This window comes from Crassostrea angulata, chromosome 5 (genome assembly GCF_025612915.1).
Source record: "Crassostrea angulata isolate pt1a10 chromosome 5, ASM2561291v2, whole genome shotgun sequence".
Lineage (NCBI taxonomy): Eukaryota > Metazoa > Mollusca > Bivalvia > Ostreida > Ostreidae > Magallana > Magallana angulata.
In genome coordinates this window covers 40,066,907-40,094,175 of record NC_069115.1, presented here as the reverse complement: position 1 = coordinate 40,094,175, position 27,269 = coordinate 40,066,907, and the positions used below count along the sequence as shown (strand labels likewise).

Below are 27,269 nucleotides of genomic sequence, written 5' to 3'. Positions count from 1 at the left end.
CAAATCAATTCTATTAACCAAAATGAAAAAAAAGTCTGGAAAACCAAGCTCGGATAGAATGACCAACAGAAGGACAGCAATAAGAACTATATAAGGAAAGGTATGTTCCTTGGCCGCCATCTTTTGGGAAAACCTCATAGATTTTAGGGGAAACCCCATAGATTTCTCACAGGATGTCCAAATATTTGGTTGCATAAAGAAGGGGAAATTTGATTTTTTCCCTTTTGACCTTTGGGTTGACCCCAAAAAGGGAAACAACTTTTGCAAAGTGTGGATTGGATTTTAGTCCCCCTGGTTTTACCAGTAGGGGACTAGTAAGCAATAACTGTATGTTAATATCTATCAAGAAGAAAGGAAACATTTTGCTTAGTTGACAATATTTTACACAATGGAATAATAAATTGATCTGAATTTTACAGATATCGAAGTAGTCTCAGAGCAAACAATAGTCTACATTTACGAATCAATCTGTATGAAGGTGCCATTTTAAACAAGACAAAATAATCTTTGTTAACCATATGTAATAATATGCCCTTTTAAAATTGGCCAGCTAAGATGAACAAAAAGAGCAAAAACCAGTCTGAGATGTTGACGCTTATCATGTAGCTTTTAAAAATGATAAAAGATGATTATCGTTACTGTTTACTCCTAAGATATAAAACTTTCAGTGAAATTACATCTACAAATTAATATGGGCCGAAATGTAAAACTAAATAGCAGACTCATCTCAAAATAAATACAAGAACATCATGTTTGACACAATGAAAGCAATAACAAATAGGCATCACACAAAGTTTAACCTTCACATATACCGCAGAATAATCAATGCCTCTCTTCTCTCACTGAATAAAGACACTTTACAAGCTTGATATCTTCTTAGTTCTAAGAGTTGTTTGATGTGTAATTATCAAAATTCACTTCAAGGTGATATCAGACGTCATTGTTCACATACATATATAACATTTGGCATTTTTACCCTTGTATTTTGATGTCATTTTCAAACCCATTATCAAGAACAACAGAAGATTCAGAAGAAGAAGAGATTCCTAATGTAAATAGAGACTTCACAGACACATCAGGTCCTCCATAGACGATGTCTTTGAACTAGACAGTTGAGAGCTGTTACCATTCATTTACTGGCTGACCCCGTCATCTATATCTTCCTGCCTGAGGTCATTTCTGTATCCTTGCAGGTCCTTGCCACTCCCCACTGCTAGCCTGAATTGTTAAAGCTGACATGAATTCATAAATACGCATTATTTCCCTTTTATCTCCGACAACCGCCATATTTGTTATCGATTTATATTGTTCTGCTCATTGCTTCGCTACACATCCCCTATATAAGGCCGAGAGCACGATTCATGCTTCACTGCATTTAGCTATTTCATACAACCAAACACGTTACATTGGACGAAAAGACGCGTAGAAACGCGTTTTGAACAAATTAATATAGCAACAGCTGCACTGACAAGGAATATCCAATACGACGAAAGAAGACAGACTGAAATCCAGGCACAGATACTTTAAAAGTTCCTTTATAATTATAAAATTAAACGAGACTCTCCTGGAAGGTGAAGTTTGACTTGTTCGTGAAACGATCGATTACAGCTTTTGCTCTGTTTCACTTTTGCTTTCTTAACAGGGGGATGCGAACTATAAGTACTCATACTCGGCCCGCATTTTCTCGATGTCTCCCCTTGACTTTGCGATCTCAACTCCTGTCAAACATACCGTTCGTGGACACTTTTGACTTGGATTGCGTCGTGTGCATGTGCACTTTGCGTTCGTCGTCCTGACCTGCATCGTCGTCAACCACCTGATCGACAATGTCCAAACTGTCGGACTCTCGCATGTACGATGTCCCCGGCTCATTAGCCATGTCAATAAGTACAGGTTTAGCGATAAATCAAGGATATCTTAGTTTAGGAACTGCTTACTTCTCATAGGCGTCGGAACCGGGGGGGGGGGGGCTAGGGGGGCTTAGCCCCCCCCCCCCCCCCACTTTTTTTGCAAAGTTATACCTAACCATTAGAAACATAGCATGATAGAGGGTTCAGCCCTCCCCCCACTTTTTCTTGCAGGAAAGATTATTGTTTGTTTGTAAGTCATCAATATACAATGATATGCGATCAATCAGTTCATATCTGTAAGCATGGGGAAGTAAATAAAACTTGCATGGCTGATATGAATAGAGAAAAAGATGATATGATCAATTATAAGTTTAAGGGTTACAACAGTATTAAATATCTATATTATATGATAATTTCGCACAATTTTTATCACGTTTTAAATGTACTTTAAGATATTGACGCTTATTATCAAAGCACCAGACCACAGCTACATCAAATTGAATCCATTTATCATCAAATGAAATATACCTTATGTGACCGAGACCAAACCTGTCACCGACACCGATATCTATTGTTTATATTTACAAGTTTATTCACATATTAACAACGAACACAATATATGAAACACAGGAAATATCGTCGCAGACATAAAGTACGTCTTCACTCAATGACATTCAAACTACTGTAAACGTATTATATATGGTGTGTACAATATTTGGCGGAATTTATTTTCTTAACAAGTAAGCGCGGGTTTTAATTAGCGTATTCCTGAATGGGGCAATTCTTATACATATATGCGTGGCATTTAGCGATTTACATGTACTTTATTAAGCGGTAGCCGCATTTCTCCAAAAACGTTTAATAGAACACACAGTCAAAATCATACTTTTACAGTAATTCTCTACTATCTCCCTGGGTACGGCCAATAATATCCTACTCCTCAGGCCCTTTTAATAACTGAATCAATTACTCCCTGTCATCTCTCAGAACTCTATCATGCACAATAAACATATGGCAACTACACATATTAATTTTCAAATGATAAAATCATGCTTGCTCTTTCTCACTTTCCTAACTAGCTATAACAAAATTCTTAGAAAACACGACTACGACGCCTATGCATACTTGCAACATTATCAAACCTCTCATAGCACCACTTTCACTCAACATTTATAAATAATAATTACCTCGGGGAATAGTTCCGTAACACTTATACTCCCATCATTTTTTTGGTTTTACATATACACTGCAGTTGTAGTACAACGATTGTTACTTATTGCCTCGAAGTCGTATGGTGAATATGATATTTTTGTAGGATACAGTGGTTAAGAAAATTTCAAGTGAAATAACCGTGAACATTTAAACAATGAAATGCTTTCATTGGGGATTCATTCGGGATATGAAGGTAGCGACATTGCAGAAAAAATACATAACTCGCTAACTTCATAATCAGAATGAATCATTAAAGAAATTAATTAACTAATTAACTAATCAATAAGTTGATTATGAAAAGTAAGTAAAATTCAGTAATCTACTGTTAATGTACGTAAGTACGTTAGCTAAAAGAAACAGCCAAATCGTCTCCTGTGAGACTTTGCGTCTGACATCGTCATGATTATTTCGTGCAGTTCGTGAAGTTATTTTTAGGTCGCTGTAGGTTTGGACCAATCGATAAACGGGGTGTGTAGATTTCAGTCTGGTTGTTTCTATAGAGCTATGAATTAACTATAAGTTTCTGTAAGAAATAGAGGGAATAATACTTGGTAGATGTAAATATATAACGATAAACTGAAATCATCTCGATAAAACCACTACAGTCAAAATTCTCATAAGTTTCCATTTGGATCCGTTATTACATTTTATCTAGTTACATACACGAAATTATGTGCCAGTAAATGAATTTCATTAAGCCATCAATAATAAAGAGATATATCATTATTTTACCAAGATGGAGGGAGAACTTAACAGGTTTCAACAATACTTTTTATAGCACTTCTGTTAATGGCTTTTCTCACGCCAGTTTTATATATGCCTTTGTTTCTCAAACATATTTATGTTAACAAAAAACATTATACATGAAAAACAAATACAAATATACAACTTTAGAACGTATCATTGAAGCATCATTAACAAGCTTAACTCTTGTATCAATTGTATCAATGAAAAGTTTGCAGAGTTATGGACATATTGAAGTGAAAACTGGTACATAACTGATACCAGTATCTGTATTCATATTAAAGTACACCACTCCGAGAAATTGAATAAGTAATCAAAGTTTTAAAAACTTCTAAACAAAGGTTAAAAACAGAACGATACCATTATTCATGTCTAGTATATTGAGGAAATCATCTTTAAATGATATAATCATCTAGCTAAAAATGGTAACGCAGCTGGTTCTGACAGGATCGGTCTGATGAAATGCATATAAGTAATCAAATCAATTAAAAACCATTATTTCTGAAACGTTTCTGCCAAACTCGAGGTTATTATTTTTTTATGGTGTTAAAGCTATCTTAAAATGATCGAGCAATTGGATAAACACTTTGACGATTTTAAATTATCCTATTACATTTGTTTGTATTTCTTTATGATTCGTATATAATGAAGCCAGAGAAAGTGAATTTAGCAAGAAGTTGAGAACTGTAACAAAATCGATCGATATGATCCATAAAGATCATGCATTTTAAACTCCGGTAATAAAAAACTTTAAGAAATCTCGATGATAACGGGTATTGAAAAAAAGTTATTCTCTACCGGAAACAGAAAAATACAAAATTATTTATGAAAATGATTTACAAAATAGATGAACTAAGGAAAAGCTAAATAACACTTATGTATGACATGTATTTATGAAGTTAGAACCAATTTGCATTTTGTTTTGCAGGAACCCAATAGATACTAACCTTCAGCTAGACATTAGAGACCATTGTTTTCAATTGAGCAATTAATTCTAACAGCAAAACAACAAACACTTCTGGTAACGTATGCGCAAGCGGTTTTGTTTGAGATCATAATAAAAAAGAGTTGCATAACTATTATCAACACAGAATTAAAACTTCTTTACAGGTATCGGCTATTTGATCTTTTTTATTAAAAATGCAATCTGAAAAATGTAGCATTAAGTAATTTTGAAAACATGTTTCACCTTATCAGACCATCTAAAACATGACGCCGTACATCTGAGATATTCTGCATTGAATTGATACATTATCTTTCATGTAAAATGATTCTTATTAAAGATATACTTTTATTTTCTTCATGATATGATTAGGAATGGGTGAGTAAGTGAACAATATCATGTTTGATAATTCAATTTTGATGTAAACATTTATTATTATGTAATATATTTTACAAGGGTTGGGTAATTCTTTTATTAAAACAAATATTATTAAATTGCCTCAGCAATGTGACAAAAATGCTATGAATAAGAATTATCGCAAAATGCAGAAGAACCAATTTAAAAACAACTTTCCCACGAAACAAGAAACAATCATTACTTTATACACTGTATCTTTCATCGAGGTATAAAGAAATTCATTTGAATACCATTGCAAGCAATGATAAAAAATTATTAAAAGACGCAAAGAATCCCACCAGTTTAAATTGAAACTTTACATTAAATTCTGTATCCAACCATGGATACCATCCAGTTTTAAGTGAACACGTGATATTTTATTTTTAAATAAATTGGTTTTTGATTCTGGTTTGGAACATTCTTCTTTACAAATCCTAACAATGATGCTGGTTTGTATATTAGCGATATTTTTAAGTTTTGCGCATGCAGATACCATTTCGTCGTTAACAGATGGAGAAAACACGACTTCAACATCATTGGAAAGCAAAGACCAGGAATGGAACGATTTGAGCATCCTACGGCAGATGATTAACCAAGAGACCGTCATCCGACTTGCGTTGGTCAAGAACGTCCATGCACTTGTAAACGATGTTAACCTTATGAAAAAAGGTTCTGCGGCAAGTGAAACAACAGTATCAGGATTACAGCAGGCAATAGAAGCCTTAAACACTCTGGTATACTCTCTTCAAAAGGAAAACAGCGAACTTAAGAATAGTAGCATAATCAGCAAGGCCAAAATGATGGAGTTTGAAACAAGAATACAGACATTAAATGAAAGTGTTTCTTCTTTATATGACAAGGTAAACGTCAATCAGATGGAATCAGACCAAAAAAGACAGGAAATGTTCAACAAAACCAACAGTGGCATTTCCGATATCAAAATAGAGCTAAGATATCTTTCGGTTACCTTGTTTGACTTCAAGGAACACACTGATATGGAAACTGAGTCGAGAGATAAAAAGTATGAAGAACTTGAATATTATTTTAATATCACAGTTGATGAGTTGAAAACTAAAAACTTTCAAACCAAGAGCAGATTGAGTAATCTCACAGAACTAATTCAAAATGTACAAGATTTTCAAACGGAGATGAATGGAGAATTTACAGGTAAGAACATCGAATGTATACACTTGAAATCATCACAAGAAAATTTATGGCGTCCATGCGATATAAAAACAATAAAAGGTTAGTCTTAATAATTGATGTCGGAAATGACTTTAGATATTTATATGAATTTAGTATAAAAAAGGGAGGGGGGTTTAAAGTTAAAAATGTGATAATTTTGTTGCAATTTTTTATATATATATTTCAAGTAAGACATTTAATCGTACTTATATTTGTACAAATTTATTCGTTGAAATGGCTATTAAGGCGTCTAAAAATTACGTTTTTGCGAGCTGCGAAATTTCTTGGATATACTTATATAATTAATTGTTCATTAAAAAAATCCTAATATGAAGTAAAATCTTTGTAAAACTTCTATCGGGTCAGTAAGTTACATTTATCATCAATAATAATGATAGCACAATAATCAACGCATGAGCTCATGAACTGACCATCTCTAGCTATATCTTACGTTATTATATATTTAAAAAGTAATGTCAAATAATCAAGGGATTTAAACGTAGAACAGAGGTGATGAAATCTTAAAAGTCCCTTCGGGCTTCACCATTTTTACTAGTCAAAGGTTTACGATCCAATATAATATATTTTTAGAAAACCTCAATAGAACAGTCACCAAGTTTGAAACCCAGTTCAAAACGTCAGAGTATGAGCGTCTTAAACTGTCCTCTACCGTGTCATCCCTGGAAGTTGCCCAAATGAACATGTCCAAATCAAGATGTGGTAAGTTGCCTTAATTTTTTAGATTATTTATGCACTTATATTTCATTAAGTATAGTTATGTTTTGCATGCCTAGGAATAAAGGATATTTTTAAAGAAAATTTTATTTAAAGAATGACAAATGAAAAGAAAACGTAAAAAATGTCGATATTTTATTTAACGATCACTGTTCAGTGAAGTTAAAACCCTTAAAAAATCGCTATCCCACTTTTTTATGGCAATTTTAAAAAAAATGATATCAGCTTTCAGTAGCAAAGTTATTAATTTGTTTAGTATGTTTTTAACTGTGTGAAATTTTAAAAAAATGGGACCAAAACATGCAACGCACTTTAATAAGAAAGTATAAAAGTATTTGATATACATCAACATATTTTTTCATCAAGGCCCTTGACGTATTTTTGAAGAAAATAAGAGAAAAAATATTGAGTTCGTTCTAAACCAATTTCGTACTTACACAAATTAAGTGTTTATATTTATCGTAAACAGTGTTAATTATGGTCTATCATCATTGGAAACGGCAAGGGGACAATCAAAGATACAGTCCAATATATTATTCAAAATGATAACTTGATGAATGCACCTGCATATTTTTCCCCAAATATCATATCAATTTCATTAACTTAAAAAACAAAGTAAAGTGATATAAAATCGGACCAATGAAACGTTTTCCCATGGTTTAATGCCACATTTGGTGGTCTCTAAGCATAACTTAACTTCTCAAATTCAAGCCAAATGAATTATTTTGAAATAAAAAGTAAAATAGTTACAGTCGTTAAAGCAATATGCAATTTAATTTTTGCATTATTTTCAATAAATATTATAAAAGTAATGTATTTGATATACTTTGCCATTTTTTTATTGTAAGCTTATAAACGCTATTATAAATATAGGTCTGCTATCGTTTACCATGAAAGTTTCTACATATATTAGCATTTACAAAGTAAAAAGGCGAATCTCAATAAACTAATAAACTCTTGAACCTTTGTTTTTCATGTTCAAATTGTTAATTTAATAATCTTATTGACAATTCTGCCTTTTCATTGCAAAATTTGTTATTAAGGATAGCAAACAATCTCATTGATTACCTTGTCAATGTTCCGTCGAGCTGAACCAGTATTAAACAAGTACGTGTATCATTTTCGAGGGTCCAAAAAATATTGACATGATCTTACATTATATATTTTTTTCGAAGCGCTATGATATCGGCTTCAATTTTAATGCACTTTTCAAATTCAAAGTGCGTATTTTTTCGAAGTATGCCGTAACAATGCCGATAAAAAAATTCCCTAACCCAAGTTCATGCAAATTTTGATTTCATTAGTCAACAATCTATCTGTTAATTATTTAATTAAAATTATTTTTTTTCTAAAATTATAGTAAGCAGACTTATATTACAATTCTTAAAACATAATACTTAAAGAGCCAAATTTTGAAACTTAAAGAACTGCATTGTTAACTGTCTATAAACTCATTGTTTATCCATTCAAAAAGTTATGTTATGTCATTTTCAGTATTGAATGATCTGATTGTATTCCTTGTATCCAGTTATTGCTTTTCAGCTACTTGAAGCATAGTTATTTTTATTTCGTAGCTAATTATTTGTGCGGTTTTAACAAGTTGCTAGATATTGAATCATTAAATTTCCTTTCATCTATAGCTAGCTATTTGAAAAGTGTATCGATTTCTTTAAAACGAAGCTAACATTTTATGTTGTGAATTGTTCAGATTATCCGGTTTATTTCTAGATATTACATGTAATATGGATTTATTCAAGCACATTTTAAACTCTTTAATTTGTTACATGCAGCCAAAACAGATTTTTCACTTTTTACAAAAATATGTATAAAATAATTAAGGCAAGTATGCTTTTTTGAACAACAAAATCATGTTTCGGAGATAATACTTTAGCGATCCACGAAATAAAATTTAGGTATACATTGTAGAATTCCACTTTGGAAAGACATGGTTAAACACAAACCGATTATTTACTAAACATGGAATTTTCACACGATTTCTACAAATTTTTTCTCACCTATATGAGAATATGAACTTTTGAAAAACTACGGCGTTTAAAAGTAAATAAATCCAGTTATAAAGAAAACAAATGGATCAGCACAAAAATATTTAGTTTCTTTGCATTTCACAGAAAAAGCAATAGATGTTATTATTCATAAATGAAGGACACCAGAGGGCAAAACGGTGTTATTAAATCTAAAAAAAAAATATCGTCAACTTTTCTAGATAGTGAACCCATTCCCGATAAAGAAATATTTTCAAGATTGACCCAACCCACTATAACATGCTACCAACCTGCTGTCCATAGTATTTTAAGTTATTTTCAGCATGATCGCAGAGTGTTAAATTGACAGTGTTTGGGCCTATTGTCTTGTGTTCTTTATTCCCAACGACCCACTAGAAAACCTAGCCTTGTAGGAAAAAACATTAACGAAAATAAAGTACTTTTTATATCAGCAACAATCTCACAATATTTAAAACATTTTTGTTATGTAATCCTTTGTTTTTTGGTACATTATATAGCGTAATATATTTGGAGTTTTAAAACCTGTACATTAAGTTACCTGTAGCTGTACATTAAGTGGAAAACACTGTCGATTCTTAACTTAATCACTCAAAATGCCATCCGTTTTACACTTTCTTCTGGATTTCTGAATTGTGATTGGGTCAAAAATATACTTTCTCCAGCTGATGAAGACATCTTTTCTCTTTTTGTTTTACCTACAGAGTAGTCAGAAGTCACCTTAGGTATCATATAAATATAAACTTACCTGACACTGTCCATTAAGTTCAACAATACACCATTATTTTCACCGCTTTTGCTGTTTTTAAATGCACAATAAATAGTGTTACGTAATCTTAGCAATCATTCAAGCCAACACCTGAGACAGTTTATTAAGTTAACAATAGAGAAAATGTTTTAAGTAGGATAAAATCCTCAAACTGTCCATTCTGTGAGAGAAAGAACTGTTCTTGGACCTTCGGACCTCGAACAGTTCTTTCTCTCACAGAATGGACAGTTTGAGGATTTTCTCCCTTACTCAAAAGAAAAAAAATCTATTAAGATCTGATTTATGAATGATCTTTTAATCTTTGGTTTCAGACAGAGCTCACAAAAGGGCACATGTATCGTTATGACAGTTCTTAAAATTGTAACCATTATTGCCATCATCTTAGCAACTCTAACATGTTTTCAAGAACATTAACATGTTTTTTCCCTATACTTTGAGTTCTACGCTATGCATTTTTAATAATATACAGAAAAAGTTCATTTGAGGAATATAAAAGCTGCATGGTAGAATACATGATAATAAGATTATACGAAAAAGTTTATTTTCCTCATATTAACTATATTGAAACAATTTGTCATTATAATTACAGCAAGACATTGGTGCTCAGATAAGTGAAGTGTCTATTGGCTGCATAAAAAATTACGTTTATTAAACATATATTAATTGGTTTTTTTTTAAATAAAAGATATTTCAAGGAAAATAAACAAAAACATTTAGCTATATGATATAATTCTTCATCATTCAACATTTTAACATTATTGTAGATGTATCCAAAAGAGTAGGTTTTACTGCTACTATATCGTCTGCTAGTTCTACCTGGAACAGCGCTACTCTGGTATTTCCTGTGGTCATCACAAACGTCGGGAACGGATACAACCCAAGTACCGGGGTATTTACCGCCCCCACAGCGGGGGAATATGTCTTCTTCGTCAATGTGCAGAGTTACAATACCCAAACCATATATGTAGACGTCGTGTTGAATGGAGTAACTAAGGTCCGAACAATGGCGCATGGAGGTAGTGATTATTACGAAGCAGGACCTAACCTGGTGGTGTTAACTCTACAGAAGGGAGACAGAGTGTGGGTGAAACGCTACTCTGGTCAGGGTTATTATATTGACGGTCCTATAACCACGTTTTCAGGATTTCTTTTCTAATATATTCATTAAAAAGGTAGATAAAGAGTTATCCCAGTGAATATTGAGATATTCAATCAATTTGCCATACATTGTGCGAATAGTTCGCTTAAGCTTTTATCTGGTGGTTAAAAACTGCTTTAATACCAACATGATTTGAATTTAAAAAGTACAATTATAAAGCGAACATCACTTTGAAAACGTTTTATTATGTTATTAAAAAACACAGTGTCATTGCTTAAATGAAATATAATTTTTGTATCTATGTAATAAATTTTTTAAAACTAATATTTAGAACAAGTTATATATAATCGGAACAGTACTACTTGATGATGATAACTCTGTATTACCTCAAGAAATATTTATGTATCACTGTATGTGTGAGAATGTGTATTAATGAACAAAAAATCATTGATATATAATCTATTCTTTCTGTAAACAAAGCCATAGGTGCACACCTTATGTGTCACAAAATGTTGAAAGCTACTAAATTTACCATTGTCCAACCAATATTTCTATTGTTTAACCGCTCACTTACAGAATCTGTTTTTCCTATTATGTGGAAACATGCTAACGTTACTCCACTTTTTAAAAACAGACGACCCTTCTGTTTTTTCCAACTATTGACCAGTTTTGCTTTTTAAGTTGTATTGGTAAATTCATGGCCGGAACGTATTGTATTTAAGCATTTATATTACTTTATTCACAGAAATATTATGTTTTTTAAATAACAAGCCGGATTTTTACAAGGTCATTCAACTGTTTTTCAATTATTACAAACATATGATGATATTGTTTGGAGAATTGTTGAAGGGAAATCATGTTGTGTGGTATTTCCTGATTTGTTTGGCACAAAGAACTTTTATATAAATTAAAAATGTATGGCATTGATGGAAAGATGTATATTTGGCTAAAAATCTACTTAGCAAATCGGACACAACGAGTTATGTATAAAAATATATTTTCTTCTACGGCACCAATTCATGCCGGTGTACCTCAAGGCTCTGTACTTAGACCACTGCTATTTCTAATTCATGTAAATGCTGTAACAAGATTTTGTATATTGTTTACTTATGATAACTGTTTGCAGTATTCATCAAAATGTGTCAAACCTATTCAATATTTTCTGAATCATAATAAATTTACATTCAGTGTATATTTCTCCTTATGTTTGCATTGGAAATCTGCAACATTTAATTTTCTATGAATACACTTTGGTAATCCATGCGCCCTGAGCACAGATACAATCGTCTTCACGTGTTCTGAGTATATTTATTTTTGTAAGAGTAAATGAAACTTTCAATCTTACATAACCAATTTGATACATGTATTTACTTTTGAAAAACAATCATTAATATATATCTACTCCTATATAAAACAGATTTTTCTCCACAAAGTTTCTGGCACTAAATATTTTATCGCGAAAGCTAACTAAATAACTTGTTAATATGGCTGTTCCATGTATGTTTCATATCCCTGACTAAGAGCACAATTAATGGCTCTATAGCGGCGATACACAATATATTTCATACAAATAGACATCAGTATGAAAATATAAATATAGGCATTGAATGGTTATTATTGGGTTGGATTCCTTACCTCGGGATACCAGGGTTTCGTGTTCGTTATCTTTATTTAAAAACAAAATTTCTAAATTTCTAACAGTAGCTCCACCTTATTTCAGTTATGGGAAAAGACGTACTAACTTTTTACACACAAAACTTGATCAAAATTGTGCGCTAAACATAGATCTTTAGAGATGCAAGTTTATATCAAGCCCTCTTTGCTAATATGGAGAGATTGACGACTCACATCACTTCTTTTTCTCTTGTCCTAAGTATTCTACTGTTAGGGAAGAATTTTTAAATAAATTTCTTAGATTTGGCAAAAATCGTATTCTTGACTCTCGTTCCTTACTTTAGGGAGACGATTCACTCAATGTGGATGAAAATAAATACCCTTTTTTTAAACGTTCAAATTTATATTTAAGGCACTGGCAGATTTGAATAATCACAAATCACAAAAGTATTTTTGTTGATAACATCTTGCTTATATATCTTTATTCATCTTATTCACCTTTGCATACATGTTAGACTAATATTAAATAACATTGACTTTTACTATCAAATATCTAAGTATTGGTGTAAGTTATTATTATAAAAGTACAAACTGAGACGCATCTGTAATCACATTGTATTTGTTGTCCATCAGGTAGGGAGAGGGCGAAATAAGTTTTTATTACATGTGCCAAATCCCATTGTTATATATAATGCAAGAAAATATGTGCAAATCAACAGGATTACATGTTTACTTACAACGGCAGTCGTATGATACAATAGGAATCTTTTATCTTCTAAATGCATGCTCATTCCAAATAAGTCGGACAAGAGGACTTAGTCTGTTTATTGAAATATATCAAGATTACGATGTAAAACAATGACTACATCGTACATGTATGTGTGCAAGTAAGAGTGTTTAATTAAATACCAACAATTAGTTCTCTCAGGTTGAGCATTGTTTTTAAATTATTAAACTGATGTAATTTATATTCTACTTTAACGTATCATGCTCTTTGGTTTACATATTGATGTCAGAAGTTATAATTTTCTGTAGTATACTGTAGAATTTTACACAAGACAAGCCCTGCTCTTCCGTGGGGTTGTTAACATTATAACGCAAGAATAAACAAATCCCTGACCCATTTAAACACTTGACAAACTGTATAAAATGAATTTAAAAACAGTTTATTTCATTATGGTAACCACAACAGACAAACGTTCTAGCGTGCATTAATCTGTATACTTTCATAAACATTAGTGCAATATATTAATGAAATTGGGACTAAATTATATTATACCAAAATAATATTTTAATTAAGATAAGATCAAATTTATACCCAAATATTATCATCATTTATTAAATATTTATAAAAAAAAAATCCCAAAACACAAAAATAAGCAATTCATTTTTTATCTGTTTGAAAACAAGTTTATTCAACATCTTTACTGCAAAAAAGGCATGCTTATGAATTATTATACTAAGCATTCAGCATAATAATTCAAAATAGATAACATAATAGATACAGTATCGATACACGAGAAAACGCATTTTCTGTAATTTTTGTTAAAAGATGATCATACAAAATTTTTTACATTGAATGAGCAAGAATATAAAATGCCCATCAACATGTACAGCTATCAAATCTACATCAGAATTATAAAAGAATTATAAGAGTTAAATTAAATATCGGTGTTTATGTATCTCAACTGTACCGTAAGCTTTGCATATGGTTGTCTGAATTCAACTATCAAACGTTATTGGTGCCATTCATAAAACATGAATTTAATAGTTTGTGAAATTGTTATTTGTTTGAATAATCAGTATTTCTCACATTCGTGTAGCTATATATGACAAGTATATGCTGTCGAGGAAACTTTCAGAAGGTCACATAGCACTATTCATTGGACGTAATTATCACAACAATATATAATTTGTCGTATTCATAATCTGAATTCTATCATCTAGGGTTACATAACTCATGCAATTACCGTAACTAAAAAAAATGCCAAATTCAACAAATATCAAATCCTTCATGCGTTTGGTAAATGCCCTACTATATAAAATGAGTTTTATTTGAGATCAAATGAAGGATTTAAACTTTAAAAAGACTGGATGCTACAAAAATATCTTCCTAGTAATTATTGCTCTATACATGTAGATCCATGAGTTGAAACATCAACTTGAAATACAAGTGTCTACGGGAGGTTAGATAATGAGGTAGAAATTATATGCACGCTTAATTTATGTACGTGTATAACATAATTACTTGTAGCAATGATCTTAACAATTTGATACTTGAATCTATCCTACCAAATTTGTCAATGCTTTGATATAGTTCATTTTCTGGTCATTCTAGAAAAAATTATTTAAAATTCAAGTGGTGCCGGACTAAGACATTTTGCAAGCATGTTTATACAAAAAATATAAATTTTATTCACAACATAAGACATATTCTGTAAAAGTACATATATGTACTAGTAAAAAAGAGAACATACTTGAGTTGTTCTATCTTAAAAAAATTAAATAAAATTTCTAAGCATTTAGCACCAGCAGGTATCATCTGTCAAATTTCATATCTAAATGTTTTATTATGCTTTTAAATAAAAATTGATGCCCATTATTTATAAGTGAGCATTTTAAATAAAATTGCCCAATAATTTGCTTTTTCTTGTCAAAGTTAAGGAGCTTCATGGTAATAAGTTAATGAAACTGAAAGAAATTAAATATAAATTCTTTTAGATCAAACTTAGCCCAGTACTGAGCAGAATGTAACAAATATGCTTTTTTAAAATTCTAATAACTGAATTCAAATTACTGCAAGAAAATAAACCATCATCACTAATTAATAAATATTCAATTAAAATCTTTAGCTTTATGATTAAAAGGATATTACATATATTTATCAATAGACAATACATAATAGCACTGCAATCAAATTGAAATAAAAAATCAGAAGTGTTGACAAAATACTAATATTCCGAATATGTTTAATCTGTTTGAATTTATTTTAGGCAAAAAAAAGTTTAATCACTTGGTTCTCAGACCAATGTTTTAGAATATTATATGGCAGGAAGGTATTTTTATTTTATCATAAGATTTGCAAAGGTGAAATGACTTCATTTCCACATCTCAACTAAGAATTAAAAAATTTGAATTATTTCACATTTCAATATGGCAATTAAATTAATCATCGGCAGAATTTGACCTGATGTAACAGTGCCTAATATTACCACTTTTATTTTTAATCTATTTCTTTATCTATTTCATTATTTATTTTTTAAAGTAATCAATGAATTCATTCACACAAAAGCAACTTGTACCTCAAAAATATACAGTTTAATACTTAACTGAATATATAAAGGGTGTAATCACATTTCAAACATTTCATGTCAACTGTAGAATACATACAAATCAGAGTTTGGAGTGGAAATCTCATGGAGTTGGAAAACAATACTTATGTCTTAAACATTCAATAAACAACACTCAAACTCATAGTGGCCACAAGTGTACAGAAATGTAGAAATGTGGTCACATTTAAAAAATTCAGCTGTCTTTGAGAAAATGAAAATAAAGATCGTTTTTAAGGAAGAACCCGATTAGAAAAAATGAGACATTTAAGATTAATTTCTTAATCACCTGTAGTGATGGTTTTCACAATTATAAAGTTGTCAATCTTAATAAAACTTCAACTTGGTTTGTAGTTTCTCGTTATGAAGCTACATGGAAAGCTTCAAATCAATTCTCCAAACCAAAACCAAAAAAAAAGTCTGGAAAACCAGGCTGGGGTGGAATAACTGAAAGAAGGCTATAGACCAATTCACACTTAAGAAAAGATATGTCCCTTGGCTGCCATCTTTGGGGAAAACCTTATAGTGTTTGGGGGAAAACCCACAGATTTTTTACAGTAGTCTATGTAGTTCAGAGGTTAGCAACTTTGAAGTTTAACATGAAAAATGTGGCAACCCACACATTAAAGTGATAATTCAAACTCAAACAGATTTCATCACAGGGTGTCCAAATATTTGGTTGCATAAAGAAGGGGAAATTAGATTTTTCCCTTCTGACCTTTGGGTTGACCCCACAAAGGGAAACAACTTTTGCAAAGTGTGGATTGGACTATAGTCCCCCTGGTTTTACCAGTAGGGGATTAGTAAGCAATAACTGTATGTTAATATCTATCAAAAAGAAAAGAAACATTTTGCTTGGTGTACATTATTTTACACAATGCAATAATAAATTGATCTGAATTTTACAGATATCGATGTAGTCTCAGAGCAAACAATAGTCTACATCTACGAATAAATTTGTATACAGATTGAGGTGCCATTTTAAACAATACAAAATAATCTTTGTTAACCATATGTGATAATATGTCCTTAATTGGCCAGCAAAAATGAACAAAAAGAGAAAAAATCATAGTGTGAGATTTAGACGCTTATCGTGTAGCTTTTAAAACTGTGATGATAAACATTACTGTTTACTCCTATGACATAAAACTTTCAGTGAAAATACATCCACAAATTACGGGCTGAAGTGTAAAACTAAATGGCAGACATCATCTCAAAATAAATACAAGAACATCATGTTTGACATAATGAAAGCAGTAACAAATGGGCAGCAGACAAAGTTTAACCTTCACATATACCGCAGAATAATCAATGCATCTCTTCTCTCACTGAATAAAGACACTTTAACTGCCTGCTATCTTCTCAGTTCTAAGAGTTGTTTGATGTGTAATTATCAAAGATTCTCTTCAAAGTGATATTGTTCACATACATACACAATGGCATTTTTACCCTGGTATTTTAATGTCATTTTTCAAACCCATTATCAAGAACAACAGAAGATTTAGAAGAGGAAGAGATTCCTAATGTACATAAAGACTTCACAGACACATCAAGTCCTCCATAGACGATGTCTTTGAACTAGACAGTTGAGAACTGTTACCATTCATGTACTGGCTGACGCCATCGTCTATATCTTCCTGTCTGAGGTCAGTTCTGAATCCCTGCAGGCCCTTGCTCCTCCCCACAGCTAGCCTGTTTGTTAAGTAAATAGTGAAATATCAGTCCATCAGTTCTCTTAAAGATTGGATACAAGTGCTTATAATATATACATGTACTATATATTGTGTTGTTTAGGTCAAAACACAAATCCAAGGCTCAAATGTTTATCTAAACCACTTTTGCTCTCAGGCCTCATCAGTAGATTTAAACAAAATATTTTAAAAGTTTAGATCTACTGACAAAGCTGCAGCATGAAAACACTTTGCAATAATGGTTGAGTATTTGATTTGCTTTTTATTTTATTCTACTCTGATGCCAAAAAAAAAGATATTTTTTGAGTTTTTATATGCTTTAAATGTGAAATAAAACAGTTGGTCTTTTAAATCCTGATTAAGGGGACTGTTTGACCAAGGGGAAAAAATAACAAAATTTTGCCAAAATCATTTAAGAAAATTCCTTTACACTCTTATTCTTATATTTACATTAGTAAATTCATAAACTGTCCATTTTAATTTTACCAGGGTAGAAGTTAACACAATATATTTTACTGGTTTTTTTTTTATTTATCTGTGATATCTGATCTGATTAAAATGACGTAAAAATACATGGATTTCTTTATCTTATAAAACTTGATTTATATGGGGGTTTTTTAATCAGTTTTTTTTCTTCAGAAATGATAACCTTCAGACTAAATTGAACAAAGCACGTTAAACAAAATAATAATTCTAAAAAAAGGACTCAAAGGATATTTCCACTTCCTTGAAATCTGAATCAAATCCAAAAATTTGCTGTTTACTTTATAGCGGCTAATTTATTTGACATTTGAAAATTTGGAAACAATTCTATTTAATTATGAATCATAATCTGTACTTTCTGAAATATATGTTAACAATTTCACAATAGCAAACCACTTGATGTGAAATGGATAAGATAAATATTTTTGTTTGTTGCTACAGAAGAGGAAAAAGTTCTGGTCATGAATTCAGAAATACTTACATAGAAAAACAATCATCTTCATCCAAATTCTCATCTTCAAAACTTTGCTAAAAAATTCAAAAATATATATATAGTACATAACATTCCAAGCCCTACTTGATGTGGCTCATATAAAAAAATATATAAATATTTTTCTAAATGAACATATACTACATTATTGAAGTCAAAAAGAAGGTACATTCCATAGTTGAGAAAAATGTTTCATTAACAAACTTTGAGGTTTAACAAACATTTTTTGCATATAACATATAAATATATATTATTAATCATTGTGATTGAATAAACATACTGACATTGTCATAAAGTATTTCTTTGTTAAATCTTTCACAGAATGGAAGGAATGGTCATAACAGTTTGTTGATTATCAAAATATTTAGTTTGGATGTGGTTAAATATTATTGTAGTCTTAAAACAATGAGATCATTTGTAAGTGTATATTAACCACTCTCTGTTGTGGAAGTTAAACAATCATCGGATGGGACATGCTAACTAAATCTTTTGATTGTACAACAAAATGCTTTGGTTCTTAGGCCAAAAATTTTTTAAATACAAAACTGCAGGCGTGAAGTTCAGTTTTTTTTCATCACAAAATTGAAATGTGGAAAAACTCAATTTTGGTTTGCAGTTCCTTTCATGAAAGTAATTGAGTTATTCCCTTTTTAGAATGACAATAAATAATATCGGGGCAACATTTGAATTCATGCAGCAGTGCCCAAGAACCAATAAGATTATTTTGAGGGCCTAACGGCTTTATGTTTTTTTAAGTGTCTTACCCATTTTGAACTATGATGTGATTTGCTACTAAGGATATCTTGACTGGCTTTGGGACTAGAGAGTCGAGGGATTGGTTGATTTACTGCAGAAAACAAAAACAATACTCATATTTGGTGAAAATGATAATTTATGATATGCTAAAAATCAGTGCAATATTTACACTGTTGTTAGACGGTAAATCTTTAAATCAATTATTGCAACAAAATATGTTTCTTTGTCATGTATCTAGTCCTTAGGCTATTAATACCTGAAAAAAATTGAAATTTATTTGTCTTACCTGTTGAATTTTTATTCTCTGAATTCTTAACATTGTTTGACTTTGCAACAGTTTTATCAGCATCTTTATTCTACAAAAGAAAAAACATTCATTATAAATATACAAAGATTGTTTATTCTTGAAAATATTAATATTAATAATTATTCTTTAAATAAAAACAATAAATAAATAATAAATAATCTTTTTAAACACAGTTCATACTTATGATAATTAGAAGCTGTAAAAACAACCTATCAATAATACCAGGTAGCTTTCCTAAAAAACTTTAAAAAATATGTTTTATTCTTGAGTTTTGATATCCATTCTCCTGGCAAGGATCTAAATTAAATAGTCTAAAGGAATGTAAATCTATCACTAAAAAAATTATTCTTAAATACTAACAGTTTCTTTGTTTGGACTAGTAATGGCTTTCTCGTTATGTAAATCAGTTGCCAGTTCAAATGCTTTTGACACTGTCAGAGTAACCGCTTGTGCCTGGTAAAAAAAAAAAATTAAAGCAATACAAAGTCTGACATCAATTAAAATCTAATCTCTAGTTTTATCATTCTAAAAAGAATATGAAAATTAATTCATATCAGAGCACCATTCCAATATCTATTGAAGCTAGAAGTATTGTTTTCCTTTTTTTTTCCTGTTATTAGTCATACCTCTTCATGATAATCTTAGTCACCAAGAATCTTATCAACCACTTGCACAACCATCTGGCTTCCTTCTTTTACTTCCTTTATACTTCATTACAGCAAAGATAAAGATCTCTTGGCACATATTTTTACATGCTTTTTAAACAGTAATAAATTTGCAAAAACTAAAATCAACTTTTTTCTGATAAATATAAAAAAAAAACTCTTTAAACCATGCATATTGATAATACATCTCCTTTACAGTGTACTTGAATGCACAAGAATTGGTAAAAGGAAACTTTTCTTAATATGTATATGAATGATTCACCATATGAACAAAAAATATTATATGTAAGGCAAGTTCAATCCTTTTATTTCAGTTACTGTGATGCCATTAATTATAAGAATGAGTCATGGACACTCCCGTGTATAGGAAACTTGTCCATTGCATGTTCACTCATAAGCTGGTATTCATTTTCAGTTAAATTAATGAACTGAAATGATGCAGATATAAATACTATTTATTCCTTCATTTAAAGACACAACAACACACAATACTAAGTACATGTAATCACAGTGGGCGTTGAACCAGCGATATTTCACTTCATGGCAAAGTGTCCTTGATGACTTCAAGCCACATATTGCTTAAAAACATCGATAAGGTACCAAATTTAAACTCTGGTAGTTTACTTCAACCTTTGACTTACTAGTATTTTCCAAAAACATCAAATAAATATGAATCTTGTATCTTTCTTCCAGGCTGCATATCTTATATCAATATACTGTGAGATTGCATTACCAAAAATATTAAACATGCTCTGGTGGCAGTAATTAATGTAGATAGAATGTTCAATCGTTAAAATGACAGATTTCATACGGACCCACTGTGACCTGAGCATAGCCTGGTCACAGTAGGATTATTCTTTCTAGCAGTAATGAAGTTCTACTCACTATTTTGGGTTTATCACAGAGATAGGCATGGCATTCCATGGTCTCATTCACAGAATTTCTGGCCATGAAAGCAAACACTTTGTCAAAGTTTTTATCAGCAGAACAGAAAGAAATCCTGAAAAAAATACAGAATTTTAATCAAAATCATCTATTATTTTTAAAAATAGTTCTATGATTTTCAAAGACAATGAATCAAATTGAGCTTAATTTATTAAATGGCACTAATTGTATGATGTTTTTCCACAATGCAAGGCACTGCACTGACCTATATATGGATATCTCATCAAGCACCTGTTTATTGCTCATATCACAGATCTGTATTCCTTTCGCAGAGACAGTCAGTGCGACTTTCGGTAATTTTTTCCCTGAAGATTTTGCCTGTACCAATCAAAATCCGGAGACTTAATTTTTAAATTCATAGTTTTGAAATTTTTTGTGATAATGTGTTATTTTAATGGTTATAAACTTTAAATAATTAAATTCAGAAATAAAATATTTTAATATCAGGTAAATAGCTGGAAATAAATAAAACAATATAAAAGTTTATAACCATTAAAATTACACATTATCACATTTTCACAAGGTCTGCACAACAAATCTAATGATTCAGTTATCTAATATGAAATTTAATGGACTAAAATATCAGGATTGTTTGTTGTTGAATGAATAACATTTGTAAAAATCTTTCATTCCTAACTTTAAAAAAAAAGTTAACAATTTCCATAACCTGGCTGTGGTGTTTGAAAAAAAAGCCTGAAAATAAGAAATTGGGAGGAGGGGAATGCTCAAAGTGGAGCCGGTTTGATTGTTTTTGAGGAAAAGAATTCTAAATGTATGTGGTACATGTATTAGCTTTCATAAGTAGAGAACAGTACTGCAAGTAATTTTTCAAAAAGGAAGTATGATACATGCACGGACACTATTTGTTATTCTTGTAAAATCTGAAGTATTTTTATTCAACTTTCATATCTATAATAACAACTTTATGAGATTTTAAGCACTTAACCTAGCAAAACTGCTCACAATTACTGGTACTCTTCTCACATACACAAAGAAATCCATCCCCAAATAAAACACATATACATTTAAGATGAATTTACTACAATGCTGAATACAGTATATCTGGTAGATTAAACCACCCTGATCCATGCTCATTAAAGGAATTTAAATCTAAAATAAATCTAAGAAAAGGTTTCTGCTTTGACCCAATGAATTTCATTGGCTATAATTTCTTCTCTGTTTCTTAGTTGTCTTTTCCAATTTTTACACTACAAGTGTGTCCATTGATGTGAAATTTAAAAAAAAACCCACTAAATATACTGTAGTTAGAAAATAAGGACAATTAAATGAATTGATATGAGGTACAATATAGTGTAAATATATATTCAAACAATATATTTCAATAACTTGCAAAAAGAATACTTGCATCAAACTTTTAGAATTTGGAAAATGTTGTTATCAATTTTTTTCTACACCAGGAGGCAAATAATATTTACTTTTCTGGAATGGCGGATTACAAAAAAAAATTAGAAAATATTCTTGTACTGATCCATAATAATCTTGTAATCAATATACTAGTAGAAAAAATATTAAGGTTTGCTTTACCTTTTTACATAAAAGTTTTCAATCACTTTATAACAGTCATACTCAAAAGTCAAAACAGATAATGAAAAATCACTTCATTAACTGTATACTTGAATACATAGGCCAGTTTGTTTTAACTCTGTGTTATTTCATGGAAAACCAAGCACTTCAAAAAAGCATTTACCATTGCAATGACGCTTTGCAGTGCTTTCGTGATGACACCATCTCCATAGCTATGACTGTCTTCTTCCTCTTCTACAAGGGTGGATCCAAGATATTTCATGTGGAAGGTAATTCCGTCTTTCACCGCCTCCTTGTTTTCATTCCAGCCTTCTCCCAACTCTGCAATCATATTTTGATATAGATATTTTTAAAACTGTTTTTAATTAAAATATGTTTCTTCAGATTTTATTTATTAAACCTTTACATTTTTGTCTTTTTGGGGGGGGGGGGATAAAAAAAATATGGCTATGACAATCCTACATGTGTATTACTTACTTCTTTTACTTAAAATTTTTAATTCCCTTTACTATTTTCTACTTCTTTTTTTCAACTGCTTGACCATTGTAGCAAATTACCTATTTACATATATATGTATGTATAAGTAAGTTAAATGACCCATGGAACAGGTCAATCGCAATAAAGGAAAGCTAGTGGCTAGACCAGGAATTGAACCCAAGACCCCTGTTTTTCTATTCCTTTGCTTTCTCATTTATCAACCCAGGTTTATATCCTCAGTTCCTAAGGATCAAACAACTACAATATCAAAAGGTGAGTTTTTGGGAGTGGCTTAAACAAGACTAAAGTTTCAAAAGGCTCCCCACATGACTAAAAAAACCTGAAATCAAAGACATAATCAAAAATCCAGTCACGATATGATCAACTGTAACAAAACAGTACTGTACAAACGAGATATAAATGTTACTACTTTCGAAAGAACAACTGTCCTCTGAGTCTAACACTGTCTAAGTTCAGCCGGCGGTTTCTTACTTTCGTGTCTGCTTTCCTTGGTTGTGTTTGGGCTACGCCCCATGGCCTTTCTAAGCTTCTCCATGTTTACTTCTTTCACAGCACAATCATAACAGGGTTCCCATTCATGAAATTAATGTTAAATCACCGAAAATGTGACGGCCCGTATCAGGCTATCTCCCGAGACCCGAATGACACACAAAATGCTTCCAACAGACACTTGACGCTTTGATTGCTAAGCTTGGCTTGCCAAAGAGTTTTAAAGACATGAGTAAACCAAGACACTCGATCCCGATGCAATTAAGTTGGAATTCGGTCAGAGCAAATACTTACGGCAACCGCTAAGCTACTGTTTCATCCCTTTACAGCAGCTGCAGCTTCTTGATACGATTTATTACATTAATTGTAAAATGTTAGTGTGTAACGTATATTGAATTTGTGACAGTAAACTCACTGTGTGTTGTATAATATGACCTTGGCTCACAACACATTTTATAACTGAATATGATGAAGGTAGCCTACCATAAATGAGTCACTAAGATGTCATTGGTTGTCCGTCATCCTTCTCGTCCGCTATTTTCAGCTGCATCTCAAACAGTGAACACCCTAATTGTCTGGACTTAGTAATCAACAGTTGTGCTTAATTAAAACATATATTTTTTTTTATTTAGAGGGGACTGATGATCCAACACAATTGCGATGAAATTTAAATTATCTTTTTCTTGACATCAAAAAGAAAATTAAATCTGCGTATGAATTAAATCTGCGTATAAATATTCATGATAAGCAAAGGAGCCTTTATAACCAATATGTAAACTAAGTTATCGTTTGCTAGGGCGGGGCTTAAATACGTGCAAATGAGCATCTCGCAAGCAAAGTTAGTGCTGTAAGTGCTATAAATACGACAGTGTGTATAGGCAATGTATCCATACCAAAATATCAATCATGACTCTATGGTCATTTCAAGTGGACAGTGGTTTCAAATTAGGGGATAACCATCACAGAGCGGCGCTGGTTTACAATGGAGACCCTCACAAGTTGGAAAAATCAAACTATTATTTATATTAAAATTCACATTACCGAAAAAAGCTAGGCCATTCCAACCAAAAATTACCCCCCCCCCCCCCCGGCGGAAAATTTCCTAAACCCTGCATATGAGGTAGCTTTTTCAAATTGGCTTAGGTATGGAGTTAAATGAAAACCTTGTGTTGTGGTAGGTTTAAATTGGACATCTACCTCGGGGGGGGGGGGGGGGGGGGAAGCATCCCCCCCCATGATTATGATGAAACCCATGAGGCGGTCATATACATGTATAATCATCTGCACTCACATGCATTTGGATCAGGGGATGGAGTACACATCGAAAATACATGACCAAAAAGCATTTAGAGGTAAAAATAGCAATTATAATTAGTTAATTGTACGTGATACATGTGATTATTAAAGTGTGAATTTTAAAAAAAAGCCGTTTTATATTACTTATTCTGTGTACAAATTGTCTAAAAAATGCACTTTTAAAATTTTTAATTGAGTTTGGGTGTACCCTGCTCGAGAGAACTTAACACTTACATGTCCACTCTAATTTAAGTGGCGTGAATCAAATGTACATGTATATAAATGTAGCGTAATAGTTTTAGCTAGTGCAAGGAAACGTAAGGGATTCATATTATATAATTGCGTTTTGAATGATTCGTCTATGCACAAAATGGGATTTTTTTAAAAAAATCTCCTAAGTGTCTTTTTCAGGTTTTTTTCAAGTAAAAGTTAACTGAGATCTACTCGCATTATACTTTCCTACAGGTCTCTGAATTTTGATCAAGAAATGACAGAGATTCAGAGGTCCGTTAATTTTTTTTTCTTATTTATTAAATTTAGAATCTTTTATAAGAAAGTATACAGGTATAAAACTTGATAAACGAAAATAAAAACAACTCAAACACGTGGCCATAGAGTAAACGACACTCGCCATGGGTTTCAGAGAGTAAGTAGACATATTTATACATGCATCTGAATGATATAAAACAATACAAATTCTTCGGCGAAAAAGGAAAATGGAAATTAAACACCATATTTATTTTTTAATTGAACCAGTTAATTATTAAAGATCAACTGATATTTCATTTTTTTCCCGAAAATTCAAAGGCGCACTCATGCCTCTCATTTCAAATTAAAATCAAGAGGCCCAGGAGCCACATCGCTCACCCGAGCAACAATAGCCGATCAAATCAGCATTACAGTATCAAATTCAAAATATCTTGACAATTTAGTACAGCAGATTTTTTCTATCCCTTTGTAAACCACACTGTCCCCTACTCCCAATGTGGTTCCATCTTGTACCCAGGGATCATTATTTGATTTAAACTACATGAATATGCACAACCCGGAAAAGCCTTCAAACAAGTTTCAGCTTTGTCTATATTTATTCTTATGTAAAATTCAACCCCCCCATTATGGCCCGCCCTACCTCCTGAGATAGTGATTTGAACAAACTTGAATCTACACTAGTCTACCTGAGGATGCTTTAACACAGGTTAAAGTTTTTTATGCAAATGGTTTTGAGAAGATTTTCAAAGTTTTTTTTTCCAAATATATTCCTTTGTAAAATTCGACACCCACATATGGCCCCACTCTACACCAAGAGAACAATCTTGAATTTGCACTATACCTGATGATATTTCCACATAAGTTAAATCTTTTCTAGCCAATTGGTTTTTTTGGGGAAAATTTTTTAAAGATACTAACAAATTCTCAAAAATTCTTGATTATCTCGATACGTGACGCTCTATTTTAACAAATATTTGGATCCACTTTACTTGAGGATGCTTTGTGCCAGGTTTGGTTGAAATTAGCCTGTGGTTTGGGGAAAAAGTCGAAAATACAAAAGTTTACAGACATACGAATAGACTGACACCGAATAAAAAGTGATCCGAATAGCTCACTTGGGCTTTCGGCTCAGGTGAGCTATAAAACGAAGAAAAATTCTATACACAAAAGATAGTTGATTTTAAAACCAACATGTCAATCAAAGTGTATATGTAATAGAAAACGAACATACTACGCAATTCAAATGCTCACCGATTCTTTCTGAGGAATATAGCAATGGACATTCTATTACTTTTTCGAGTTCTGGGTGAAAAAGCCTCCCTTTACGGGGACACGAATGTCCCGACAGCAGAATGTGCCTGCTCTTTTGAAGATACTAGTAGCTGGCAAGGTGCACGTATATAATTACATTTCAAACGGTCAGTCAGGATCAAATTAAATGACGAGTGCATGCGGAAAAAATACGGAGAGATCAAACACAACTACAGATATATAATTATGTATTAGCATCATGGAATGTACTTTGGTTCGGCATTCTATACATTGTCAGAACCCACGGGTTTTCTATCCGTTACATTTCTTTCAACAGCTTATGCAGAAGTTACGTTACGCACGATGTCAGTTCCCAAATATCAATTACTTTTACGTGGCATAGAGAATATAAGTGAAAACTATTTGATTATCTTCCGTAAATAATATTTTCGAAATTCCCCTTTTTT

At 31.6% G+C, this 27,269-nt stretch overlaps 2 protein-coding genes across 4 annotated transcripts; one reads left to right on the top strand and one right to left on the bottom strand.

The window, feature by feature from the left end:
* Window positions 1–908: 908 nt before the first annotated feature.
* LOC128183948 (low density lipoprotein receptor adapter protein 1-A-like) lies at window positions 909–26,976 on the bottom strand. Of its 3 annotated transcripts, none has more exons than XM_052853191.1 (9): window positions 23,749–24,185; window positions 22,943–23,100; window positions 21,440–21,552; window positions 21,175–21,289; window positions 19,985–20,077; window positions 19,604–19,673; window positions 19,326–19,408; window positions 18,553–18,599; window positions 909–1,218 (listed from the first exon to the last, which is right to left on the bottom strand). In XM_052853191.1, exons 1-9 carry the CDS (start codon window positions 23,810–23,812, stop codon window positions 1,134–1,136), a joined length of 828 nt encoding a protein of 275 aa, XP_052709151.1. In that variant the 5' UTR covers window positions 23,813–24,185; the 3' UTR covers window positions 909–1,133. The 3 variants fall into 3 exon arrangements, with proteins under 3 accessions (XP_052709151.1, XP_052709152.1, XP_052709149.1); XM_052853192.1 differs by lacking the exons at window positions 909–1,218; window positions 23,749–24,185 and adding exons at window positions 13,944–17,589; window positions 26,843–26,976; XM_052853189.1 differs by lacking the exon at window positions 909–1,218 and adding an exon at window positions 13,944–17,589 and having other exon boundaries at window positions 23,749–24,177.
* LOC128183947 (uncharacterized) lies at window positions 5,586–12,146 on the top strand. The gene is made up of 3 exons (XM_052853188.1): window positions 5,586–6,312; window positions 6,922–7,050; window positions 10,620–12,146. Exons 1-3 carry the CDS (start codon window positions 5,586–5,588, stop codon window positions 11,009–11,011), a joined length of 1,248 nt encoding a protein of 415 aa, XP_052709148.1. The 3' UTR covers window positions 11,012–12,146.
* Window positions 26,977–27,269: the final 293 nt, after the last annotated feature.